At 41.5% G+C, this 25295-nt stretch overlaps 1 protein-coding gene across 2 annotated transcripts in view; it reads right to left on the bottom strand.

Moving 5' to 3' along the window:
- The window catches only part of MXI1 (MAX interactor 1, dimerization protein), a 29930-nt gene extending 17477 nt beyond the window's left edge, over window positions 1-12453 (bottom strand). Inside the window, exons 1-2 of one of the 2 annotated variants that reach the window (XM_063435317.1) lie at window positions 12160-12453; window positions 2945-3065 (exon numbers count right to left, since the gene is read on the bottom strand). In XM_063435317.1, the coding sequence (XP_063291387.1) occupies window positions 2945-3065; window positions 12160-12352 (314 nt within the window). In that variant the 5' untranslated portion in view covers window positions 12353-12453. Of the gene's footprint in view, window positions 1-2944; window positions 3066-5384; window positions 5924-12159 lie in introns of those variants that run through there. The other variant, XM_063435318.1, reaches the window with a different exon arrangement.
- Window positions 12454-25295: the final 12842 nt, after the last annotated feature.

Raw genomic sequence — 25295 nt, 5'->3', positions numbered from 1 at the left:
ACTGACCGCTCATTCTACCAATTTGTCACAAGTGAAGCACACAGATGTCTCCACAGCATCATACTATGGGACTGTATCCGGCCCAGAGCAGGCATCGGCTGAAGTGTGATCGGGGGGCCTTGACGCGGCTCTCTCTGGGCCATGCAAGCCTACCAACCCTGCAGAGAACTGCTGACGTACAAGCTACTCCTTTAATCGTGGGCAAATTACCGCTTTCTGTGCTATAATGCCTTTCCATCAATCTATTATACCTTTCTTCCATCCATATAGAGGGGCCTACGGGGTGGTAACCTTGTGATGCTGAACAGATCAGCTAGTCTAGCTTGTCTCACCAATTACTTATTACTAACTAGGCATTTAATGCAATTGTTATGCTCCATTGTTTTGTTTTTCCTTAGTACTCTCGTTGCATAGTGCTCTTATCTTACTTTACTAAAAAAAAAAAAGTGTGCGGACCATTGTATTACCTGCTGGATATAACTTTTTACACTGCCTTCCTTACCGTATATGAGCAATATCCATGTATTCATGCACATCAGAAATAAAGAATATTAAAAAAAGAAAATGAGTGATCAAAGGATCTAGATTTCCTTAGAGAAATGTATAAATGTGTGAGTCAATTAAAGAACATTACATACATTTACTTAATCCAGCAAACACAGGCATTTATCAGGTTTTAATTTGTGTTACCGCATAGCATAAAAACAAACCACATAGCTATGACTTCGGGGGCACCCCAGGTGGTCGCACATGATGCAAACTTTGGTTCCATTACCAAAATCCAACAAAAACCTAGCTGAAGGCGAGGAACATTTAAATATGTAGGATTCTCTGGAATGAGATTTTGCTATTTTTAACCATTCAAATTTTAGGGAAATTCCAGAACGAAGCGTAGTCTAGTAATAGCCAGACTTAGTTTTTTGTTTTTCTGGAATTGTGATGCAGACCAGAGTCTGGACATATTTAGTCTTTGTGGTGGAAGAATTGTTTGAAGAGCAATTAAACGAACACTCTAGTATAGTATATCTATGCTGCATGCCCAATAATCAACACGATCCACCATCCAGTGCTTCAAAAATACTGAATTCATTATTTCTCTGTAAGACGCATTAGGTGTGCGTGGGGACGCCAGACACACAAACCTTTAAAAAATTGAAGGTCTTAAGGGGGAAAGTGCTTTAGTGACTTTTTGTCCTGCAGCCACTAAAGTTGTGTTCTCAAATCTAAACATCGCCATTTCTCTAGAATTGCAATATTTTATGTTACCAGAGAAAAACGAGCACATCGATGCACCACAATCGTTAAGATGCAGTGGTTTTGGTGCTTGGTGTCCCTTTAAAACAAAAATTTTTAGAAACGCATTTAAAACATCATTAGAGTCAACTAGGTTTAATGAAGGGCAGATCATGCCAAACTAACTTAATTGCATATTATAATGAGGCACAGAAATCATGGATGAGGTCTTTCATGGGATCTGAAATTTGCTAAACCATTTGACACAAAAGGTTATTGTGCAGATTGAAAGATTCAGAAGAGAATGCTTGTATGGATGAGCTACATGTCACTGCCGCTGATGAGGTTAAACATCTTAAAGCAAAATTAACTTTTTATTTTTCAATTATAGCCTTTCAATGATATGTTTTCCTGTATAACTTTTAAGAGCTGCAAAGTTTTGCTAGCACTACATAAAATGATTATCGCCGTAATTTAGTTTATGTGTTGACGTTTGGGACCCATAATTCAAGCTCCTTGATTGTTTCCCGCAAAAAAAATAATAAATAAATAAAACTAAAAAGCCTAATTGTAAATACAATGTATTTGCAGGATATATCCAGCAGCCATAAAACTGTAATGGAAGCTTTAAATTTTTTTTTATTTAATTTCAGAATTGTAACACCATGCAGAATGCCTTCTTTGGTAGAAATAGAAAACACAATTAGACGCTTGTTACTGTCTCTAAATATGTAAATGCTGAGAGCCTCGTACTGTGTGATTTAACAGCCAAATGTCTTCCTTACAAAGAATCGTATGGCAGAACTGCCAGACCTTTCAGGGTAATTCCTGTGCAAACTGGAAAAATGTTTGGCAACAGAATATTTAATGACTATAAAAAACTGTATACAGAGAGTTAACATTGTCAAACAATGCACCGTTGCTTCAGCAACTTTAGCATATCACAATAGCTAAACTAAGTTGTTCTTTTTTTTTTTTTACTTTTTTTTTTAAGGGGGCGGGGGTGATTTGTAAACTCCCATGGTGCTGTGCGTTTAGATCCGGTGATAACGTATGCATAAGTCTGTCGCTATGAAAGGAAAAGCTGAGGAATGGTCATACAGAGCTTTACTTATATCCACTGTGCTCCTTGCTCCAGTGAATGCTTTTATTGGGGTAAAGGGATTTAAAGGAAAACGCCACGCACCATAACCACTAAAGCCCACAGTCAAAGTAAGATGTGAAGCTATTTTAGCACAGTCTGACGACTTACCAGGGTCCCCTGGGTGCCCATGCCACAGCAGAAGCTGGAAGTCTCTGTGGAGTACTGCATAGCCATCCAATGAGCACAGACCTGTATTGTTTTATAGCACACTCCAGCCTTTTTTGCATAAGAAGGCCAGATGTAATGGATGCAGTGTGGGCCCCCTGTGGGACATAAGTTGTCAAACTGTGCTAAAATGGTTTGACATCACCAGAACACTCCAGGCACCATAACCCACAATGTTATAATTACGGTCCTTAGCGTGTTTCTTTAAGGAACTGTCACTTTCGGAGATATGACCGCTCTTTAAATAGAATCACTAGGCTGGACCCAGCAGAGTGCAGGCATCAATATGGACCATGTCAAGGTGGTATCTAAGTATGGTGAATGCAATTCGGCTTAATCAGCAGAAATCCTACTAAGATTGGTTTTGCTGGTTTCTGGAATAATTGGCAAATGGGAAGCTACCTGTTGGCGTTATTTCCAAGACTGTTGCTACATCGTTTAGATTTTATCCTTCGGGATTTTAGCCCAAGTAGATCGCAGCTCTCAGGGGCCGGGAATGTAGAAGCATATCCGTGTTCGCATTCTGAAAGGACAGAAATCAGAATTAGAGAGTCAGCACATTGGGCAAGGCACTGGAAATGGAAGATAAATGCCACACTAAAAATTATAACAAAATACAAATCATGACAACAGACAATGGCCAGTTGGCCCATCTAGTCTTCCCACTACCTAAACATGTACAACTTATTGCTAGCATTGCCGTAGGCATATACCAGGCAGCTTGTCCAAGAAGTTTCAGGTAGCCATTTCCCTCCCCAACCACTTCTGTTAAAAGGCAGTTCCCGTCCTCTACTACTCTTTCAGCAAAATTGTACTCTTGATGAAATAGCTGGCCCTGCATAATAACAATACAAAAAAATAAGTAAATGAAAATACATATTCAGGCAAACACATTTTAGAATACCATTCATATAAAACAAATTTTAAACACTCTCACAATCAACCGCATTCAAAACACAAACAAACACACACACAAAATGTGCGTTTCTCATTAAATAGTCACAGTGAATCATTGCATTTATTTCACGGGAGTCTGTCTCGTGGGAGTAAATGTCTTTATTTTTTTTATCATGCAGGACAAAGATTACAATGTAATATCTAATATTGGGGAGTGGGGAAGAGCAGAAGTTGGTTAACCAGGCAGAATATGGAGTTTTGGGGGGGGGGGGGTCCTTTCTGTATAAGACTCTGAAAATACTGGTTGTGACTAAAAGAAAATCATAGTGTATTCATGGGATCACTTAATAAAACCAGTGCGGCGGATCGTGAGACTCCATGTGCATACACAACCAATTTCTCCGGCCACGACTGTCCGGAGCGGAAAAGTTAGCAGACTTTTTTTTTTTTTTTTTACACACCTGGCAGGATCTGGCACACCTGGCAGGCTAGCGATGAGTACCCATGGACCACTGTAGTAGATGGATCACGGAGGTAAGTGGTCTGTGGGTACGCATCGCTAGTCTGCATAGGCACCTTTGGGCTTACTATACAGAGCCTGTAAAGGCTCTGAAATTCGTGAGTAACAATTTATCCTCACTTTTATCCTACATTACACACTATGTATTCTATTATTGTTTTTTAGGCACTGCTGAGACTCACTTGCCACCGCTTGTGTTGTGTCAAAACTATTTGACCATATATCTGTATTTCTCTCGAAGGGTGCACTTCTACTCTGTGTTTTATAAATACGTTGTTGTTGTTGTTTATTTTGTATTTTTGCTCAATAAGCACAGGGACCAGCATGAAACCTCTTTCATATTTAGGTTTATAATCATTTTATTCACTATAACTATTATAAATATATATTATTTTATTTATTTTTTCCTCTCAATGTTGTTGCCTTGATCTTTTTATTATCTTTTAGTATTCTGCGTATAATTGTTAAAGTATCTATGGTTCTATTTCTCTTTTGTACATTTTTTTGCATGGTAACCAAGGAGGAACGTAGAGATGCTTGATTGTATAATATCCTCGCACTCTATTTCTGGTAAATTCAGATTAAAAATAAACATTGTCAAAAAACAAACCAATATGCACCATTTAATTAAGGGTGTCTATATACGATGAACTGTTTGTGACAGCAATGTCGTCAGAGCAGACCTACCAAACATTATCTAAAACGGTCTTAAGAAAACAATGAATTCTAGCTTCCTGGTTAATATATCCCCCCCCTGCTCCCCCACCCCAGTTTAATCTCCAAAACCCCCAGAACCTCGCCCACTACTTTTTATGGTCCAGATGTGTAAGTGTATGTTTCTATAGTACATGGGTTGTACAGAATAACAAGATTATTTAGCATTTTAGCATTACGTAAATATTGCAAAATACGCGTGTAATCGTAGAAATCGCCAATCAGAATTTAGAACACACAATTTATCGCCTATTTAAAACGTTCTTCCATTTAAATCATTGTGCCCAAAATTCCCCTTGCTGCTTTAATTACTAAAACTACAAAACTGTAATATCTTACTAGTCCCAACACATATTTCAGAAATAAGTTAATGTGACAAAAGACATTAATGCGAACAAATATTTTCATTAATTGATGCCTTTAATTCCATGTTTATGGTTTTGCGCTAATACTTTTATTTAAATTGTAACTATAGTCTGTAAGAGGCATGATTTGCAGTATGAACGCTGGTCACCAGAGCGAGATCTACACAGCCATCACAAAGAAAAATGAGTTAACCCATTCAATGCTCTGCAAGAAGCCGTAACAGATTTAACTAAATTACTATATACTGTAATAAATTATAGGCCTACATAAAATCCAAGTGCTTAATTAAATGGGTTGGCTATAATTACCACTAAAAATAAACATCACAAAATAGTTATTATTTACCTCGGTCTCGCCTTTCCAAAAATTCAGCCGCTTCTAAAAGCCTCTGGATATTCAACATTTGCACGCAGTCCATATTCGCCCCAAAATATTTTTATATTTCAAACCAAAAAAAAAAACGAACAAAATGCACTAATTTTATTTTGTTGCTTGATTTTTCTTTAAAAAAAAAAAAAAAAAAAATTAGAAATAAAAAAGCTGTTTATGATACGGAATAAAATTCTTGATTTGAATGAAGGAAAAACGGTGGGGAAAAAAAAAAGGACTTTAAAAGGGTGGTATAAGTTTTTCAGATATGCAAGGCCCTTGAAGAGATTTAGTTCAGGGAGGGGGTTATGTTGCCAAAAGCGAAAGTATTAGCAGCTGATCTCCAGAGAAGAAATATAATATATATATATATAAATATTTTTTTTTTTTTTACATGTAAGGAGTTGGTTAATTAAGAGAAAAAGTAATGCAGGTGATATTTAGAGAAGAGGCTGAGAGTGAGCAGGCAGCACTGAGAGTCAGTCTCACTTTGTTTACCTCTTGCAGCAAACAGAGAGGGCTGGTCACACATTGGCAGAGGTGCAAGGGATGCAGGGAAATGTAGTCTTTGTAACTATCAGCAATGCTTTCTTTTTTTAAAGGGACATACTCCAGTCTGTTTACCGACCCTGCTGGGCTGCTTTATGCCTATATTGAATATGTATTTAAATAAGAAAATACTGGGGGGGCGGGGGGATCGGATTACTGTCCTCGAAATGTCCTTCTTTTTTGCATGTTTCCAAATACATCTCTTCTGGCAACAGTGCTGTCTGAGAAATACCTTTTCCTTAAGGGGAACCAACACTTCTAGGATTTTTAATATTACGTTAACGTCTTCCATAGATTTTATAAAATGTGATTTGAAGAATAAAATTTAAATGTAGAAATCTACTTTGCTCTACAGTAGAACTACGTACTCTGCGCCATATTATAAACTCTGCCCTTTGCTTACGGAAGCAACAGTTCTTTAATTTTTCTTCCAATGTAATGTGCGAAGGCCGAAACTAGATTGTAATTTCAGTCGATAAATCTTAAAAAAAAAAAAAAAAACACAGCATTACATAAACAAGGCTATCACAAGTTAGAGTTGTTTTTTCGATGTTCTGTTCACTTTAAAGATTTCACCAATTTAAAGTGGTCATGGTGCCTGGAGTCTGTATGTGCAATGTTTAACTTTGCAACGCTGCAAATAGTTTAACTGGAGGTTCCCGCTAGTCTAGCATGTGAGCTCATTGAGCACGGCACTTGCCACTTCTGTTGCTGCGCGTCAAACTTGTCTGGTTACATATATACCTGTTTTTGGTCTACCCATTGTATAGCGCTGCGGAATTTGTTGGCGCTATGTGAATAATAATATATAAATCTAGAATCCTACTAACTGGTGACATTACAAGTTTAATTAAAAAGAAATAAGAATGTTCGTTTTGTCTGGTGACAAGATCGTTATAGTAATGCCAACCAATCAGAGGTCTGCAGGTCAGATGTTGCTCTTGGTATATGTTTTTTTGGGTCCAAATTCCGATCGGAGAAAATCTCTTCTAAACTACAAGATGGCAAAGCCTTGACTGAGTGGTCATTCTGCTGGAGGGCTACGGTTCTCTATCCGTAGATTTGTATTGCAGAATGAAATACTGCTTCAACCTAAACTTGTAACAGGGAGCGAGGCACATTCACCATGTTTTCCTATAAATAAAAATCGCTTTAATGTTAAATGTCAGAAATGGAAAATTCTGCAAAAATAGCTGAAAATGTGAAAACCAGTTTGAATTCACTCTGAATGCCGGTTAATACAGACTTTAGTGTATATCTCTCCCTGTGTTGATGGGCAGTACATGAAAAGTGCTCCCCAGCAGCATGTGCAAACCTTCCTGCAGTATTCAATTCTACATCTTGCAAGTCAGCATTTTTCATGCACTGCCCATCAAGTACACTTTTTTTACTGCGCTATGGACCATGTTGGTGCTATATACAAACCCTTCACCAATTTATCCATAAGCATATACGCCTGTTATTACATTACTTATTATTTCTACTCACAATATTAATAATATAATTCTATGTATAACTAATCATAAGTCTTTAGTATTTTATTCTAAATTGTATTATTCTGGCACATATCCACCTCTTGGATTGTTGTATTAACATAATAACAGGTTAGTGGGTTAAAGCTATAATTAAACATATCAGAAAGGCAGGTTAACCAACTATGGCATTTAAAGGGTTACTATCTGAAGAATTGGACACTGTAGCTTTAACAGTAACTGATGACATCACCAGCCCTGCGTTCCCAGACCCGCAATGACACGCCCCCCGGCCTCTGGGCTCAGCAACGCGTGACGTTGCAGTCTCCTGGTCTCTGATTGGTAGATAAGGAGAACTTGTCGCCCTGCCCCTTTGTAGGGAGCCAATAGGAAAGGAGGAATTGTCTCCATGTGGAAACCACGTGTGAGCTCAGGAAGTGCAAGTCAGGTGATGTTACAGCTCTGGGAGAGAGAGGCTCTGCACATGCACCATAACCACTGTGTGTGAGAGGCTCTGCACATACACTATAACCACTGTGTGAGAGGGGCTCTGCACATACACTATAAACACTGTCAGAGAGAGAGAGGTTCTGCACATACACTATAAACACTGAGAGAGGCTCTGCACATACACTATAAACACTGTGAGAGAGGCTCTGCACATACACTATATACACTGTGTGTCACAGAGAGAGGCTCTGCATATACACTATATACACTGTGTGTCACAGAGAGAGGCTCTGCATATACACTATATACACTGTGTGTCACAGAGAGAAAGGCTCTGCATATACACTATATACACTATGTCACAGAGAGAAAGGCTCTGCATATACACTATAAACACTGTCACAGAGAGAGGCTCTGCATATACACTGTGTGTCACAGAGAGAGAGGCTCTGCATATACACCATAAACACTGTGTGTCACAGAGAAAGGCTCTGCATATACACCATAAACACTGTGTCACAGAGAGAGGCTCTGCATATACACCATAAACACTGTGTCACAGAGAGAGGCTCTGCACATACACCATAAATAGTGTCACAGAGAGGCTCTGCACATACACTATAAACACTGTCACAGACAGGCTCTGCACATACACTATAAACACTGTCACAGACAGAGAGGCTCTGCACATACACTATAAACACTGTCACAGACAGAGAGGCTCTGCACATACACTATAAACACTGTCACAGACAGAGAGATGCTCTGCACATACACTATAAACACTCACAGACAGAGAGGCTCTGCACATACACTATAAACACTGTCACAGACAGAGAGGCTCTGCACATACACTATAAACCCTGTCACAGAGAGAGAGGTTCTGCACACACTGTAACTGGGTACATGTAGAGAGCAGCTCTGCACACACATTGAGTACGTTATATTGTGTGTAACTGTGTACACGTGCTCACACAGCACTGCTACAGACGTGTACATGCTGATATATTGAATCTTAGTACTTTAATGTACCAGATCTTGCACATCAAGCTTTCACATATATGTACCTGACCACTCACGGTAACATTCTACCTGCAGGTACCAAGCCACAAATAACTTTTTAGATGCATGTACCCAGCCACACATATAAACCATCGATACATGCATGTACCCAGCCACACATATAAACCATCGATACATGCATGTACCCAGCCACACATATAAACCATCGATACATGCATGTACCCAGCCACACATATAAACCATCGATACATGCATGTGCCCAGCCACACATATAAACCATCGATACATGCATGTGCCCAGCCACACATATAAATCATCGATACATGCATGTACCCAGCCACACATATAAACCTTCTATACTTGCATGCACCCAGCCACACACACAAACCTACATGCATGTACCTGGTGACTGATTTGACTGATCTGGTGGGCAGCTTTTTACATGCATGTACCAAGCATACATAAGGATTAGCCTCTACAATACATGTACCTAGCCCACGTGTGTCTGATCTAGCAGAGAACCCCATTCCATGCATGTACCTGGGCACACTCTGCAGCCTATTCCATGATTTACATGTATTACATGCCTGTATCTGGAGCCACGTGTTTCTTTGTTCCTGCCAGCCCCCTAATATAATGTATTAAATATTCAGATTTCTCATTTCTTCTCAGGAGGTTGATTTCCCTCATCTGACTCTGAAACTGTTTAGTAGATGTTTGTTTAGTAGTAGCCAGAATCAGTCTGGGTTAGTTACAGGGATACATTGTTTTATTATAGGTAAATATTTACTGTAAACAGCCAGGGTTTAACAAACAGTGGAAATCGGATCCCTCATTCCATGCATGTTTAGCAATAAATAGTCACCATGGAAACCCATGGACTCTGATTGTCCCTCTTTTGACACTTTGTATTAGACTTGTTCCATAGTCCCCGATCTCTGCAACATCTTGTGATAGCAGCTCTGCACGAGCTCCTCGCCCGGCAGATCTAATGTCCCACAGGGGGCACCAGCTGGGCATCCCACTCACAACTCCCATCACCAGCAGGCAGCATGGGCTGGTTGAAGCTGCCCCACAGGTGTAGGTTACTAATATTTAATTTAACATTTTCGTTAATCAGATAGAGGAGGAATCCTGTCAATCACTTCCTCAATGTAATGTATAAATCGCATCTGTGGAGTGAAGTAGTAAAAGTGAAGCAGTCACCATGGAAACCAATAGAATGTTCCTGCTGGTTGCTCCTCTTTCAGAACTTTGCCCCAGATCTTGATGTGACTCTGTGCAAACTCAGTCACACATAGAAACACAAACACATTCCCCACCCTGTTAGTTATTGGCATCTTACAGTAACTAGGAGCCACCTCATCTGGTGGGCGGATCCAGGCCCTCACTACTCCCCAGGGGATCACTGCAGCTCTACATCTACCACTAACCGTGTCATTGCATGTTCAAGGATCCCATACACGAACCAGAAATGTGTGTGTGTGCCCGTGTTAGTGAGTTAGAACTAGTTAGTTAACCTTGGGAAATGAACTTAGCCCAGTATGTAATAACTAGCTAGCCTGTGTTGGCTCGAGTTGATAATCTCTAGTTAGTGTGAGTTATGCCTGGCTAGTATGCATTATACCTAGTTAGTGTGTTACAGCTAGTTAGTGTGAGCTTAGCAAGTTATCCCTGGTTAGTGTGAGCTTAGCAAGTTATCCCTGGTTAGTGTGAGCTTAGCAAGTTATCCCTGGTTAGTGTGAGCTTAGCAAGTTATCCCTGGTTAGTGTGAGCTTAGTTAGTTATCCCTGGTTAGTGTGAGCTTAGTTCGTTATCCCTGGTTAGTGTGAGCTTAGTTCGTTATCCCTGGTTAGTGTGAGCTTAGTTAGTTATCACTGGTTAGTGTGAGTTTTGCAAGTTATCCCTGTTTACTGTGAGTTTAGCGATTTATCCCTGTTTACTGTGAGTTTAGCGATTTATCCCTGTTTACTGTGAGTTTAGCGAGTTATCACTGGTTAGTGTAAGTTTAGCGAGATATCCCTGGTTAGTGTGAGTTTGGTCAGTTATCCCTGGTTAGTGTGAGCTTAGTGAGTTATCACTGGTTAGTGTGAGCTTAGTGAGTTATCACTGGTTAGTGTGAGCTTAGCGAGATATCCCTGGTTAGTGTGAGTTTGGTCAGTTATCCCTGGTTAGTGTGAGCTTAGGGAGTTATCCCTGGTTAATGTGAGTTTGGTCAGTTATCCCTGGTTAGTGTGAGTTTAGCAAGTTATCCCTAGTTAGTGTGAGTTTAGCAAGTTGTCCCTAGTTAGTGTGAGTTTAGCAAGTTGTCCCTAGTTAGTGTGAGTTTAGCAAGTTATCCCTGGTTAGTGTGAGCTTAGTGAGTTATCCTTGGTTAGTGTGTAAGCATGGTACCCCACACTGTCTGGTTAAGGCTATTGGTGTATGTAGCCCCTACCAAGGATAAGCCAGTCCAGGCTCCCAGTGCAGGTGGCTGGCAGCAGGCACAGCCCAGGGGGTACACCCACCCCCTTCCTACACTCCGAGCCCATTGTGTCCCAGCCCAGCCCTGACATTGTAGAAATTGCCATATTGTGCAGCTATCAGACCTGCTGCCAGTGTGACCAGCCTGAATCACAAATGGCTAATCCTTTGTTACACAAAAAGCAGCTACCAGAAAAAAAAACTCTTAACAAAGAGCCATCCTCACTTCAAAATGGATCACCCCCAAATATCAGTAACACAGAAACATGGCTCCCCTAAACCTCCCATCAGCAACACAGAAACAGGGCTCCTCTAAACCCCCCATCTGCCAGAAACAGGGCTCCCCTAAACCTCTCATGACCCAGAAACAGGGCTCCCCTAAATCTCCCATGACCCAGAAAGAAAAATATAAAAAATATATTAAACATATTTTAAATCCCACAACTCCTGATTCATGTAGAATACATTCCCATCTCAGTGCATCCACACTTGTGCTCAGTGCTGAACAATAGATGCTCAGCATTAAACTTGAGTAACCCTTGTATTTAACCATTTCAGTAACAAACTGGTGCCAATAAACAGCCCAGTGTTCGCATGTCACATTCCCAGCGCCTTCTCTCTGGAGTGGATTGTGTGCCCCCCACAGCCAGATGGCAGGGTGCCCTCTCCTAGCCCTGTCTGGCTGCTGGCACTGACTGACAATAGCTGAGTGTGCACCATGCAGACTCCTTTGTTTAGCTGTGTGCCCAGGAGTCTGTGTACCCCTTATCCCCCATCACACACCCCAAACTTACTTTTTCTGTCCTGGTCCAGCCTGTCCAGGTAGCTGGCAGCCTCCAGCAGGACTTGCACATTGTCCAGGAAAGTGGTGATCTGTCCCATGGCATCAGCTTGAGAGCTCAGGATGGCAGTGAGTGGGCACCTGGGCATCTGTGAGTGATCAGAGCAGGCAGCCATGAGTTCTCTCTTCAGCTGACCCTTCACCATGCCTGCCTGTGTCTAGGATGGATAAGGGGGTCTCTGAGACCCTCTGTGCACTTTATCTGCTGCTGTTGAATGAATGGGAGCAGACAGGTCGCCGGGGGATGTCGGGCAGGTCCTAACGCCGCCTGATTCTTGCACTTTGTGTGTGTTAGCATGAGAGTGCTCTCATTTACCGCCAGGGAACTGGTTTAACCGCCTGTATAGCCCATTGGAGGGAGGACCACAGATAGCTACACCTAGCAACCCACTGGGGATTTAATTAAAGCAATTACTCATTGTTCCAGATATTGCCTTCTGGACTTTAATTCATGCAAACTCCATGCTGCTAGTATACTTTGTATACAGTTTCACACATTACCCTGTTTTATATTTAAATATCACTGTCCATTTACTGTCAACATTCAGCAATACAGTTTAACCAGTTAGTTTCCAGGGGGCAGACATGGCTGGCAGAGATTTAGCCCTTTGCCCAAGAGTTATAGATCAGTCTGTACAAAGTATTTAGTGCAACTCCTTGCACTAAAATAAAAATATACTGTCCCCTATGTATGGTGAGTAGGTGGAAGAAAGGCCAGAGGATTTGCAAATGTTAATTTCTTTCTTTGAATTTTTGTAAATTTGAATACAATGCAATCAAGTTTTTTTTGTTTTGTTTTTTGTATGTAAATATTCCAAATATCTAAATTTCATGTGTATGCACTAAAACAAAGGATCGCATGTTTTTTTTTGTTTGTGTTTTTTTTTTGCCAAAATAGTCACATTTGTAAAAATAAAATTGGCCACACCGATTTTATTATTTTGTTATTTTGACCGAAATGTAGCATTTTCCACCAATCTCCAACTTGGTTAATACCACCGATACCTGGCCTCTGAAAATGACCGAAAATGTGTCAATTTGGTTTTCCCATGATTCTTTGTTTTTTTGATAATCCATAAAGTCTTATGACTGAGAGTTTTCTAGAATTTACATAAACAGGGAAGTGGACAGAATTTGGGTTCACAAGGTGAATTCTCATTAAAATGTTAATCTTCCTCTCAGACTCCTCCTACAGCGCACATCCTGGCCTGCTATACCTGGTCTATTTCTCAAACATTTTTTTTTTCTTACAGGCTCCAAATGAACAAAAGCTGGTTTATACACAATATAACTATATCAATCCACACTGCACTTCACAACCTTCGTGGAGGGCCAGGAACTATGGGAACTTGAAGATCTTCTTCAATATGGCGTCTCTTGATGCACAAGATCCAGAATGCAAGTAAGCCTTTCATTCCCATGTTAAATGTAACTTTTGGGGTGAATATATATTCTTATTTCTATTAATTATATACCAGTATTATAAACACCTGTTGACACATTATCTGCTAATGTTGTGGGAGATGCCGGTATATTAGAGACAGGTCTATTAAGCATTCAAGGTTCATGCAGGTTATCGAAGATTCATTAATTATTGTTTATAAGGCTTAATGTTAGCGTCTAAGCATGGAAATTGAAAAAATATATATTTTTAAAAACATTCCTGTACAAAGCACCAACAAAGTCTGCAGCGGTGTACAATGTGTGAGAGAACACCTTTTCGGACAGGGCCTAAGCTGTGCAGAAACTTGCTCACAATACCATACAGTGTAAACCAACTGCACAGCGGGCCTCAAACAATGCTCATCGCACACGGACAGGCAAAACCCCCTTGGGTATTACATAGAATATTGTGCTAACACAACAACTGAACACACAAAGACTTCGTAACCTTAATAACAATTTTATTGATTCAAACTTTTTTTTTCTTCTTCCTTAAATTTTTCGTTTTATTGATGTGCAGTTTTCTTTATAGCTTCCCTTTTTTATATTGTTTGCAGTTTACTATAAAGGGGGTAAGGTTCAGTTTAAAAGACAACTTTTATTCTAAAATCCGTAAAAGTACAAAATATAGATTATTTAGGACATTGTATCACAATCACCCTCTGAGTTACAATAAGCATCTCACTTTATCTATTTCTCAAACTCTGTTAACAGCAGCACATCCTGTTACACCCCAGCTAACTGGGCCTTTCGTAACAAGGCGTGTGAAATCTAACTGTTACAGATCTGGAGAAATCGGCGGACAAAATCAGTGACATCCTGACCTGGAAAATCAAATTGAGGTTAATGGCCGTACTATTAGCCATTATTACAGGGCCAGATGCATTAGAAATTTGTGATCAATATCTGCATAGAGAAAACGCACAATCAGATTAGAAACTATTCGGAAATCCTTTAATTGTTTTTGTTGTTTTTGTTTTATGTAAGTGTCAACATATTCTGCAGTGTTGTACAATTGGAAAACAAAACATACAAGTTCTTGTCACTAAACAGGTGCCTGGAGAAATCAGTCCCTAATGGGTTAACAGTTAACTTTTCCTCCATAATACTGGAGTTTGGGGAAAAAAGGACGGGATTAGCTGCCCTCTGGGTTTTTTTTTATCCTTCGAAGTGCCAAAGATTGAAGGTGCTTTTAAATTAAATGCAGGTCATTTAGTTCCTTTAATATGAACATACAAGTGTGCTGCAGAACGTCTCGGTACGAAGGGGTTAAATATGTCATTTACACAGAATAAACCCTCATTACTAATCCTTTTGTGGCAGGCCCACTAAACTCAGGCCTGTCTGTTCCTTCTGTCCTGATCATGCCGGCTCTTGCTGGGTCGCCCTGTGTCTGAGCTACTAATGACAATACACAATGCAGCGCGTCCATACAATCTGCCGGAATCCCCTCCTAATCAGACAGACTGCAGCTGTGTGCCTGGGCTTAGCATAGATACTTCTCATGCTCCTCCCCCAGAATGAGACACAGACGGACAGACACCTTTGTTTAGGAGATTCTATTATTAGATCTTTCTGTGGCCTAGTTTGTACACACAGGCTACCTGTAGGTACAGAAGGTGGTGTGTTTGGGTCTCTTAACCCAGAATATCTACAGGTGTAGGAGGTGGTGTGTTCCAGACTATCTCTAGGTGTAGGAGGTGGTGTGTTCCAGACTATCTCTAGGTGTAGGAGGTGGTGTGTTCCAGACTATCTCTAGGTGTAGGAGGTGGTGTGTTCCAGACTATCTCTAGGTGTAGGAGGTGGTGTGTTCCAGACTATCTCTAGGTGTAGGAGGTGGTGTGTTCCAGACTATCTCTAGGTGTAGGAGGTGGTGTGTTCCAGACTATCTCTAGGTGTAGGAGGTGGTGTGTTCCAGACTATCTCTAGGTGTAGGAGGTGGTGTGTTCCAGACTATCTCTAGGTGTAGGAGGTGGTGTGCAGTACAGAACATCTAACTCAGTCTTCTGGTTTGTAAACCCAGATTATCTGCTGGTGTCTGACACGGATATTACTATGTTAAAGGAACACTCTAGGCACTAGCACCTACCGTGCTCCTGCTGGGGCCTTATCTAGTCTTCAGAAGGAGAAGCCAGATGTCCCTGTAGAGCAAAAAGCTCAGCTGATGCACTGAGCTAACTATTAGGGTTTAGTGATGCTCTAAAGGGACATTCAGCTTCTCCTGCCAGAGAAGATGGACATGGCAGGTCCAGCAGAAGGCCCATGGCAAGACCCAGGTCATTTGTCAAGCCATACTAATACAGTTTGACATCTTACCCTATGCGTCTGCAGTAGTTATGGTGTTTGGAGTGTTCCTTTTAAGTTTGCCTTTTGTCACTACAGTCTTTATGCTAAAAGCAGGAGTAGCATGGGTGACTAATTTCTCTCTCCCATGGAGTTTTGTGATAGAATAAATTAACGTCCATCAGCAAATATTCAGCTTCGTTAACACTTGTTGAACGAACTCACTGAATCGGGTGAGTGTTGCTCGTTCCACCGTCGGCCAGTTTTATTGCTGAAATGTGGAGTAAAATCCTTAGTAGATGCCTTTTCCAATCCTTTAAACCCAATGTATCCAATAATGTCTGACTTTTCTCTGGTTTCAGAATTCAGGGCAGCTAAACGAAATGACCTGCATTTAATTTATAGCACCTTTAATCTTTGGCACTTCACAGGATAAAAAAAAAAAAAAAAAGACAGACAATTAGCTTAAACTTGTACAAAACAGCCAAGTAGGAACTTATCAGAAAGGTTTGAATTTCCTTCCATCGATGTGAGAGCCCACAAGTCAAGGAATATGGGATAAAGTCCCTGGCAGCTGTAGGACGTAGAAATACCCACAATACAATGCTTCAGCGCACTCCTCAATCTCTGTAACCCCTCATTTAGGAACTTCGCTCTGTTTCTGCCTCCAAGAAGGAAGGTGGATTCAATGAGGTCCTTTCCTTCTTTTTAGGTCGAAATTTGAGTTTTTTGATCTTCTTGTTCCCTCTGATCCGTTTGCTGCTTTGGTTGACAGCTAGGAATCGGCTCCAGGGCTTCGGGTAGAAATGTGCAAAAAAACCTTGCATCTCTTGTCTATGGCAGCAGGACTTTCATTTCTAAACATGCTGAGCCCAGTCTTGTTACTAACAGGCCAAGATGGTTGAGGATAAATAGTTGAATTAAAGGGACACTATAGTCACCAAAATAACTCTAGCTTCATGAAGTAGTTTTGGTGTATAGAACATGCTCCTGCAGTCTCACTGCTCAATCCTCTGCCATTTAGGAGTTAAAGGACCACTATAGGCACCCAGACCACTTCAGCGCAATGAAATGGTCTGGGTGCCAGGTCCAGCTAGGATTAACCCTGCCTGCTGTAAACCTTCAGAGAAACTATGTTTACATATGGGTTAATCCAGCCTCTAGTGGCGGTCTCATTGACAGCCGCTAGAGGCGCTTCCGCGCTTCTCACTGTGATTTTCACAGTGAGAAGACGCCAGCGTCCATAGGAAAGCATTGAGAATGCTTTCCTATGGACTGACTGAATGCGCGCGCAGCTCTTGCCGCGCATGCGCATTCTAGAGCCCGGCGGGAGGGGGGCCATGAGGGTGGGGGGGACCTATTAATACTATAGTGCCAGGAAAACAAGTTTGTTTTCCTGGCACTATAGTGGTCATTTAAATCACTTTGCTTATGCAGCCCTAGGAACACCTCCCTACATGTGACTTACACAGCCTTCCTAAACACTTCCTGTAAAGAGTCATCTCATGTTTACACTTCCTTTATTGCTAATTCTTTTTAATTTAGAATTTCTGATCTCCTGCTCTGTTAATTGTTAGCAAGATCCTGCATGAGCCTCCTGTATGTATTTAAAGTTCAATTTACAGAGCTGGAGATACAAACTTTTAAAGTAAGTTACATCTGATTGAAAATGAAACCATTTTGTTTTCATGCAGGCTGTGTGAGTCACCGCCAGGGGAGGTGTGGCTAGGGCTGCATAAGCAGAAACAAAGTGTTTTAACTCTTAAATGGCAGAGAATTGAGCTGTGAAACTTCAGAGGCATGATTTACACACAAAAACTGCTTCATTCATTTAATTTTGTTTTTCTTAGTCTAGCCAAATCTATAATCTTCAATTCCCTTGTAAATTCCATGTTTATTGAAAAAACAACAAATACATAATTCTAGTGTATAATTCATGTTTTCACTATCTTGGAGATCAGGAAAAAACATTTACTTCATAATCGTAGCACGTGAAAAATAACCTTAAATTTTCTTTTTCAGTGTATAGTAAAAAAAAAAAAAAAGATTTGTTATTTTTTTTAATAGTGTGTATCTTTTCATTATGCTTTGTCAGAGGAGGTTGTGTAATGAAGACACAATAATTTGTGTCACTTTGCGTCCCATTCACAGGTTTATATGATGCAACCATCCTCTTGCAGTACCGTACTTTCCCGGACCGGTCGGTATGTCCAAGTACACCCTGCCTCTTTCCTGTAGCTTGCTGCCCATTGATGTCAACTTGGAGACCCTAGATCTAAAAAAATTAGCATTGACCTACGTCTAAAATGTAATTTGTTTTCCTTCCCTCTATTAGATTGCAGGCCTTGGCCTACTGCCTACGTGAGCTTTATGGTATATGTGCAGGATGTTATTGTATTTTGGGGTGATTTACCACATGCTCCATTCTTTCTGTATACAGAGACGCGTAGAACAAGCTTGTAACACTTCCACAAAGGGCTTTAGCCAGTATATAAATTACAGGTTACTGGTCTCCAGTAAAAATTCTCAATGTCTCAATATGAATAGGCTATTAGTTACTTTATCTGCCGTATGTGAAGTCATACCCTGTCCTCCTCCTCTAGTGGAGGCTGAAAATGTTTGTAGATAGTTTGTTGCTAAGTTTGGAAAAAACAACTACTTTAAAGAGGTTCAGCTCCGCCATACTTTTACCCAAAAACCGCAATAGAAGAGAGGACATAATGTAGGCCTGTCTTTTAGGGTGTCCAGGATCTGACAGCCCAATGCAGAGTGAATGGCTAATCTTAATTAGTGCAGAGTATGTCTGAGCGGTCTATAGAGAAAATAACAAAAAATATAATTCTTCTTGCACTACAATTGGCCAGCTGGGCCGATTAGTCTAATTCTTACAGTATTGCTGTTGGTGCCACTGGGCTGCACGTAACTGATGGATTTACAATTATTGTAATTGCCATAGTCAATATCGAACTAGCGCTGGACATGAGCTGTGTGCCTTGGCTTATGGCGAGCCTAATTGGCTAAATGGTGGATCCTGAAGGTGTGTGTATGTGTGTTTATACTGGTTTCCTAGTAACGGCCATGATGCATCACGTGACCATGGGTCATAGGTCAGAGAATTGCAAAACGGCGGCCGACACCAGAAGCAAGCCCCTTTTCTGGACAACAAACTGGGGGTGAGTTAGGGCGTGATTAACCCTGTATTTACTTGTATATTGGTGATGTTTCTCAGGACATGATGCACTGAGAATGGGCTTGTGGCCCAAAACGTATCTCTGTTCTTTAATAAATGTGGTAGCACTTGTTGCACAGCACATTGGAGCGCTTCCCTCCTTTTTTCATTTCTGATTTTGTTTACCCACTGATGGAGCCACAGTGTGGCGGGGGGGGGGGGGGGGGGGGGGGAAGGGGGGATAGCAGAACCTCAGAGACTTTTCTGAATATTGCATTGTTTAAAATGTTTATTGGCACCTAGGTTTAAGCCTCAGCCTCATGTCTAGTATATGTGGTTACAGTGTTGCCGTTGGCGTCACTGGGCTGAACGTTACTGATGGGTTTACAAATATTGTAATTGCCATTGTCAATATAGAACTGGTGCTGGACATCATGCGCTGCGTGCCTTGGCGTATGGCGAGCCTAAGATGTCTCCCTAATTAACAAAATGGTGGATTCTGGGTCTGATCAGGTTTTTGAGCCAGCAGCATTTTCTGCACCTGTTCCCTTATTCCTTGGGATAAGTCACTCATAATCCCTTTACTCCTATCACCTGCTGTCTCTCCTGTCTGCCCCCTATTTGAAGCTCGAACCTGCTTGGCGGCTAATAATCGTGCTCGCCATCTGTTCTCCAGGGATTTGTGGTCCATTCGACAATTTCAGTTTCAAAGGATAAATATTTAAAGAGACATTACGAGCTTTTCATAGTGAGGCCTAGTGCAGTGCGGACTAGCATTGGCAAACCACTTGTTTGTGAATTATACTTCCCATGATGCACAGCCAGCCTGAAGACTAGTTAAACCTCTTTAGAAGCATCGGGTTGGCCATAACTGCACCCCTAAGATATGAACCCCAGTAGGGAAGACACCAGACAGTGAACTCCAGGATCGGGCTGAATGTGCGTGAGGGTCCGAGGATTTGGAGTTTTTAGACTCCGTTATCACCTTGCCAGGTGAATGGGTATTTCTCACACCATAAGGACCATACAATTAAACCGTGTCTTCTGATGACGAGAGGCACATATCTGTACAATGTAGAGCAGTATTTACTTTGTGGTCTTAGGTCTCGAGTACTGAATGCAAAAACACCCAAATCTCTTCTAGAAACACAGAAAGGGTCACAGTTATGTATAATAAATATGAAAATGAAAGTATCATGGATATTGTAGAATGGATCCAGAATCTTTCATTCCTGTGCCGCCAACATGGTCTTCAGCAACCGTGACATACTGATACCGGAGAAACTGACGGAAGCCAAGCACAGAGAGATGGACACAGGTTTCTTCAGGAAGGAAGAGATTCTTTATTGGATCACCGATCGGGACTCAGAGGGACTAGCGTCACCAAAATACAGCAAATTCTGAGCCCCGGACAATAGTGCAGGCTCCTTATATAGGCATATAACTCCTCCCATATTAAGCTCCACCCGCACATTCTCTTAACCAATCAATACAAATAAGAATTAACTTCCTGTTTGACCGCATGGCTTGTCCAGCACAATGGAGGAGGGGGAATACTATATCCTGTATTCTTGCACATGCTCCGTACACTACTGATCGTATCTTGCCTCGTGCAACCAACTGATCGATACGTCAGCATATGCACGTACACATGCCACGTGGTAATCTCGGCCTACTAAATTTATTTTTACCGAGATTCCACCACATTCCCCCCTTTGATGCCTCTTGATATTTTACAATTACTTGAGGCATCACATAACCTTGGTTTTGCTTACACCGCAAGTTACCTTGAACCAGACCAGACTTATCTTATGATGTGAATCTTCAACATTCATCTTCCTGCATTGGTTCTCCCTGATCTAGAGCCTTATATTTATATATCGCCATTATCTGTGCAGCAGCCTTCCTCTCTGCTATACTTCCTATCAGGCTTTGCACCGACCTAACTACTAAGGGTATAAGACACGGCAGGAGTAGACACAACAGTAAAATCAGTAGGACTCCACTTACCACTGCCTTAAGCCCTCCAAACCACTCATACCAGCTACCAAACCAACTACTTGGATTGTACCCTTTCCATACCTGAGTAGGCACATGCGCTAGTTTAACCATATGGCTAGTAAGCTCAGCTATTGCTTGCCCTTCGTCATCTATTTGAAGACAGCAATTGCTTAGGTTAAACTTCCCACATACACCTCCCTCTACTGCCAAAAGGTAATCCAAGGCTAATCTATTCTGGTATACTGCTGTCCTCATCCTGGTATTATGTTTCACTAGAAGATTGAGCGCTTGTGATGTCTCATTTGTGATAATCTCAACCACCGCCTGTAATCTTATAATACGGTTGAGCATATAAATAGGGGTTCTATAACCAAAGGTACCATCCTCAGCCCACGTGGCTGGCCCATAATAATCTATGATACGCTGGGGAGGCCATTCATTATCTTCCCAGGTACCTATCTCTAAGGGCCCCCTTTTCTTCCTATGATTCACATCATACACTTTAACACCTAAAGTCTCACCTGTTTCAATCGGTAACAAGAAGAAGGATGGTTTGAGCATACCCAACACACATGCCCCTTCCCAGTCCTGTGGCAGCTCCGAATAGGCTTTCTTACCACAGATCCAGTACAAATTTGCTGGGGCTCTCCAGGTAGATGTGATGGATAAATCAAACCACACATCCTTTAAATTGGCATATCTAGCAAACGGGTTAGATGGTTCTGAGACATTTGAAGCCGACCACCAAGTTGTATTCTTTGTATCATCATCATAAGCTTTTTGCCCTAGACAAGTTAATTCTCCTACAGAAGTATTATACATTATTCCTTTCCTTGCTATGCAAACATAACCTATGATGGAGGTCTTTAATCTCCACTCAGATTTACCTCTAACACTCAAATGATAATCGGCTGGTGCAGATATTAGTTGGTCAACTGCCTCAGAACCGGACATTACCTCCTTTGCTTCCCAAGGCCATTGGTCTCCCATGTTAGTACCTCCACACACATAGCAGTTGGTAACATTAAGACTACCGGCAATACTTTCAGCTAGGTCAATGAACAGGTTCTTAGCGTTATGGGGGATCTTATTATCTATACTCATCTCTTCATAAAAGGAATGGTATACTTGATGAGTCTGGGAGGATACCGTATCAGTCTCTATCCCTATAAACAATAATGTCCCAGGATCTAAACCCGTCCCGTATATCTGAAACCCAAATAAATTGCCATACTTATCTAGGAACTTGTCGGGGTTATTAATAAGTATATGGACTGGGTTGCATTCCATAGACTTACAATATGGGCTAGTCGGCAACTTAGTCACTATCATGTCTTTATCTACTGTCTGTCCCCAAGTCGCCCACCCCACACAAGACCAATATGGACAGAAGTTATAGTCTTTATTTGGGCATCTAGGACTCACATATTTATTTTTGCTACTGGGACAAATGTATTTATCGTTAGACCCATACGTCCTCTCCCATCTAAGATCCCCACATACATTCCACGGCTTTCTACCACTTGATATCGCCTTACATGCATCAAATAGCAGAACACCCGAAGAATATACGGATTCTAACACCGTCTTATTAATTAGGGTCCCCTGAGGATCTCCATTCCTGAGAGTCAACCAAATTATACGAGGCTGATACTCCGGACTGAAGCACTTAGGTTCTCCTACTCCTAAATGGCATACACTATAGTCTATATTTAAGTATCTACATCTTGATACATCTCCTTTACACTCGTATTGTGAATGCCAAATTAGGGTTTGGGAAATATGGTTACCTGTTCTCGTAGTCTTAATGCATACCTCACAGCTAGGAGTGTCGGTACCTCTACCTTCCTGAATATAAAAACACATGTAAATAGACACAATCAAAAGCACATCTTTCGCCGTCATCCTCAGTCTTCGTCCGTGCGATGGAACCTCAGCTTCCAGGATGTGAGGGCTGCAGGGAATGGAGTTCTGCTCGTCTTCACAGGTGTCCCTTCGGGACTTTCCTGGCTTATACACTATGTGATGGTAAGAGGACAGGCTTTATTATGGCCTTCTCACTTACACCTGTAACAATAAAATTTGTAATCCACAATAATTCCTCGTTACTCCGACTGAGTAGTGCGTTTCAACCGGATCTTGCAGGGATTCTCTGGATCTGCTGTAACTTGCCAAGAATCGACTGCTGCTGGTTTAACCCTGGAGTGATGTATCCACGGAGTCACTTCTGCTACTTTTATCGCTGTAGGGGTAGACAAAAGAACAACATAAGGACCTCTCCACTTGGGCCCTAACGGTACATTATTCCACTCTTTAATCCACACTTGGTCTCCTGGATGATAATTATGAACAGGGGGATAAATATTCACAGGTAATCTATCTTGTACCCATTTCTGTACCTCCTCCATAGTCTTACCCAACTCTACAACCTGCTGCCGGGTAATTCCTTCTCCCAACTGACTCAAATCCCCCCTTAAGTTACCAAGTACGGGAGGTGGTCGCCCATACATAATTTCAAAAGGAGAGAGGCCCATCCTTCTGGTAGGGGTACTGCGGATTCGCAATAGAGCTATAGGTAAGAGAACGTTCCACTTAAGTTGGGTTTCCTGACACATTTTAGCCAACTGGTTCTTTATAGTTCTATTCATTCTCTCTACCTTACCAGAACTCTGGGGTCTATATGCAGTATGAAGTCTCCACTTTATACCAAGCATATGAGTCAGTTGTTGTAGGCACTGGTGAACAAAAGCTGGACCATTGTCCGATCCTATAGAACAGGGTAGTCCATATCGGGGTATTATTTCTCGTAGCAGGAATCTCACAACTTCTCCTGCTTTCTCGGTACGAGTAGGACATGCTTCTACCCAGCCTGAATAGGTGCACACAATTACCAGCAGGTAACGATGTCCACCCGATTTAGGCATCACTGTAAAGTCTATTTGTAGATCGGACATGGGGAGTCCCCCCATAAACTGGACTCCTGGTGGCTTTACTGGTCCTTGTCTTGCATTATTCTTAGCACACGTTACACATCTACGTACAATGGCCTGAGTCAAGTTGGACAATCTTGGTATGTAGAAATGTTTCCGGAGAGATTCTTCAGTACTGTCTCTCCCAGAATGTGTCCCGTTATGATAATTTTGGACAATTTCTACCGCTAGCGATGCTGGTATAACTATTCTTCCATCTTCTAGCTGATACCACTTGTTCTCCAGATACTTTCCCGGTTCAGTCTTTAACCACTCCTCTTCTTGAGTTGTATAAACTGGAGTCCATTGAGACAGTGGGGTTGGTATTAGAGCAGCTATATGCCCCACATACTCCTGTCTTCCTGATTCAGCAGCACGCTTAGCTGCACTATCTGCCATCCGATTTCCCTTAGTTACATCACCATCTCCTCTCAGATGCGCTCGACAATGTATGATACCGACTTCTTTCGGCTCCCACACTGCTTCCAATAGTTGTAGGATTTCAGCTGCGTATTTGATTTCTTTGCCTTCTGAATTCAGTAGTCCTCTTTCTTTATACAGAGCTCCGTGGGCATGAGTGGTTAAAAACGCATACTTAGAGTCCGTATAGATGTTTACTTTTAAACCTTCAGCCAATTGTAACGCTCGTGTTAGTGCTATTAATTCTGCCTTTTGTGCTGATGTTCCTTTCGCCAGTGGCCGGGCTTCTATCACCTTGTCTATTGTTGTCACTGCATATCCTGCATAGCGGATCCCTTCTTTTACATAACTACTGCCGTCGGTATAATATTGAACATCGGGGTTCTGGATGGGAAAATCACGAAGATCTGGTCTACTTGAGAATACTTCATCCATTACTTCCAAACAATCATGTTGACTTTCAGTAGGTTGTGGCAAAAGGGTAGCTGGATTTAAGGTGTTTACAGTCTCTAAATGCACTCTTGGGTTTTCACACAACATTGCTTGATACTTGGTCATACGGCTGTTACTAAACCAATGATTTCCTTTGTAATCCAACAACGTCTGTACTGCATGTGGAACTCGTACATAAAGTTCTTGACCCACAGTGAGTTTATCGGCTTCAGCTACTAGCAGGGCGGCTGCAGCTACGGCTCTTAGACAAGGTGGAAGTCCGCTGGCCACTGCATCCAATTGCTTAGACATGTAGGCAACAGGTCTTTGCCATGATCCCAAGTACTGTGTCAATACTCCCACAGCCATTCT

Source organism: Pelobates fuscus, chromosome 10 (genome assembly GCF_036172605.1).
Source record: "Pelobates fuscus isolate aPelFus1 chromosome 10, aPelFus1.pri, whole genome shotgun sequence".
Taxonomy (NCBI): Eukaryota; Metazoa; Chordata; class Amphibia; order Anura; family Pelobatidae; genus Pelobates; species Pelobates fuscus.
This window is presented reverse-complemented; position numbering and strand designations above follow the sequence as displayed.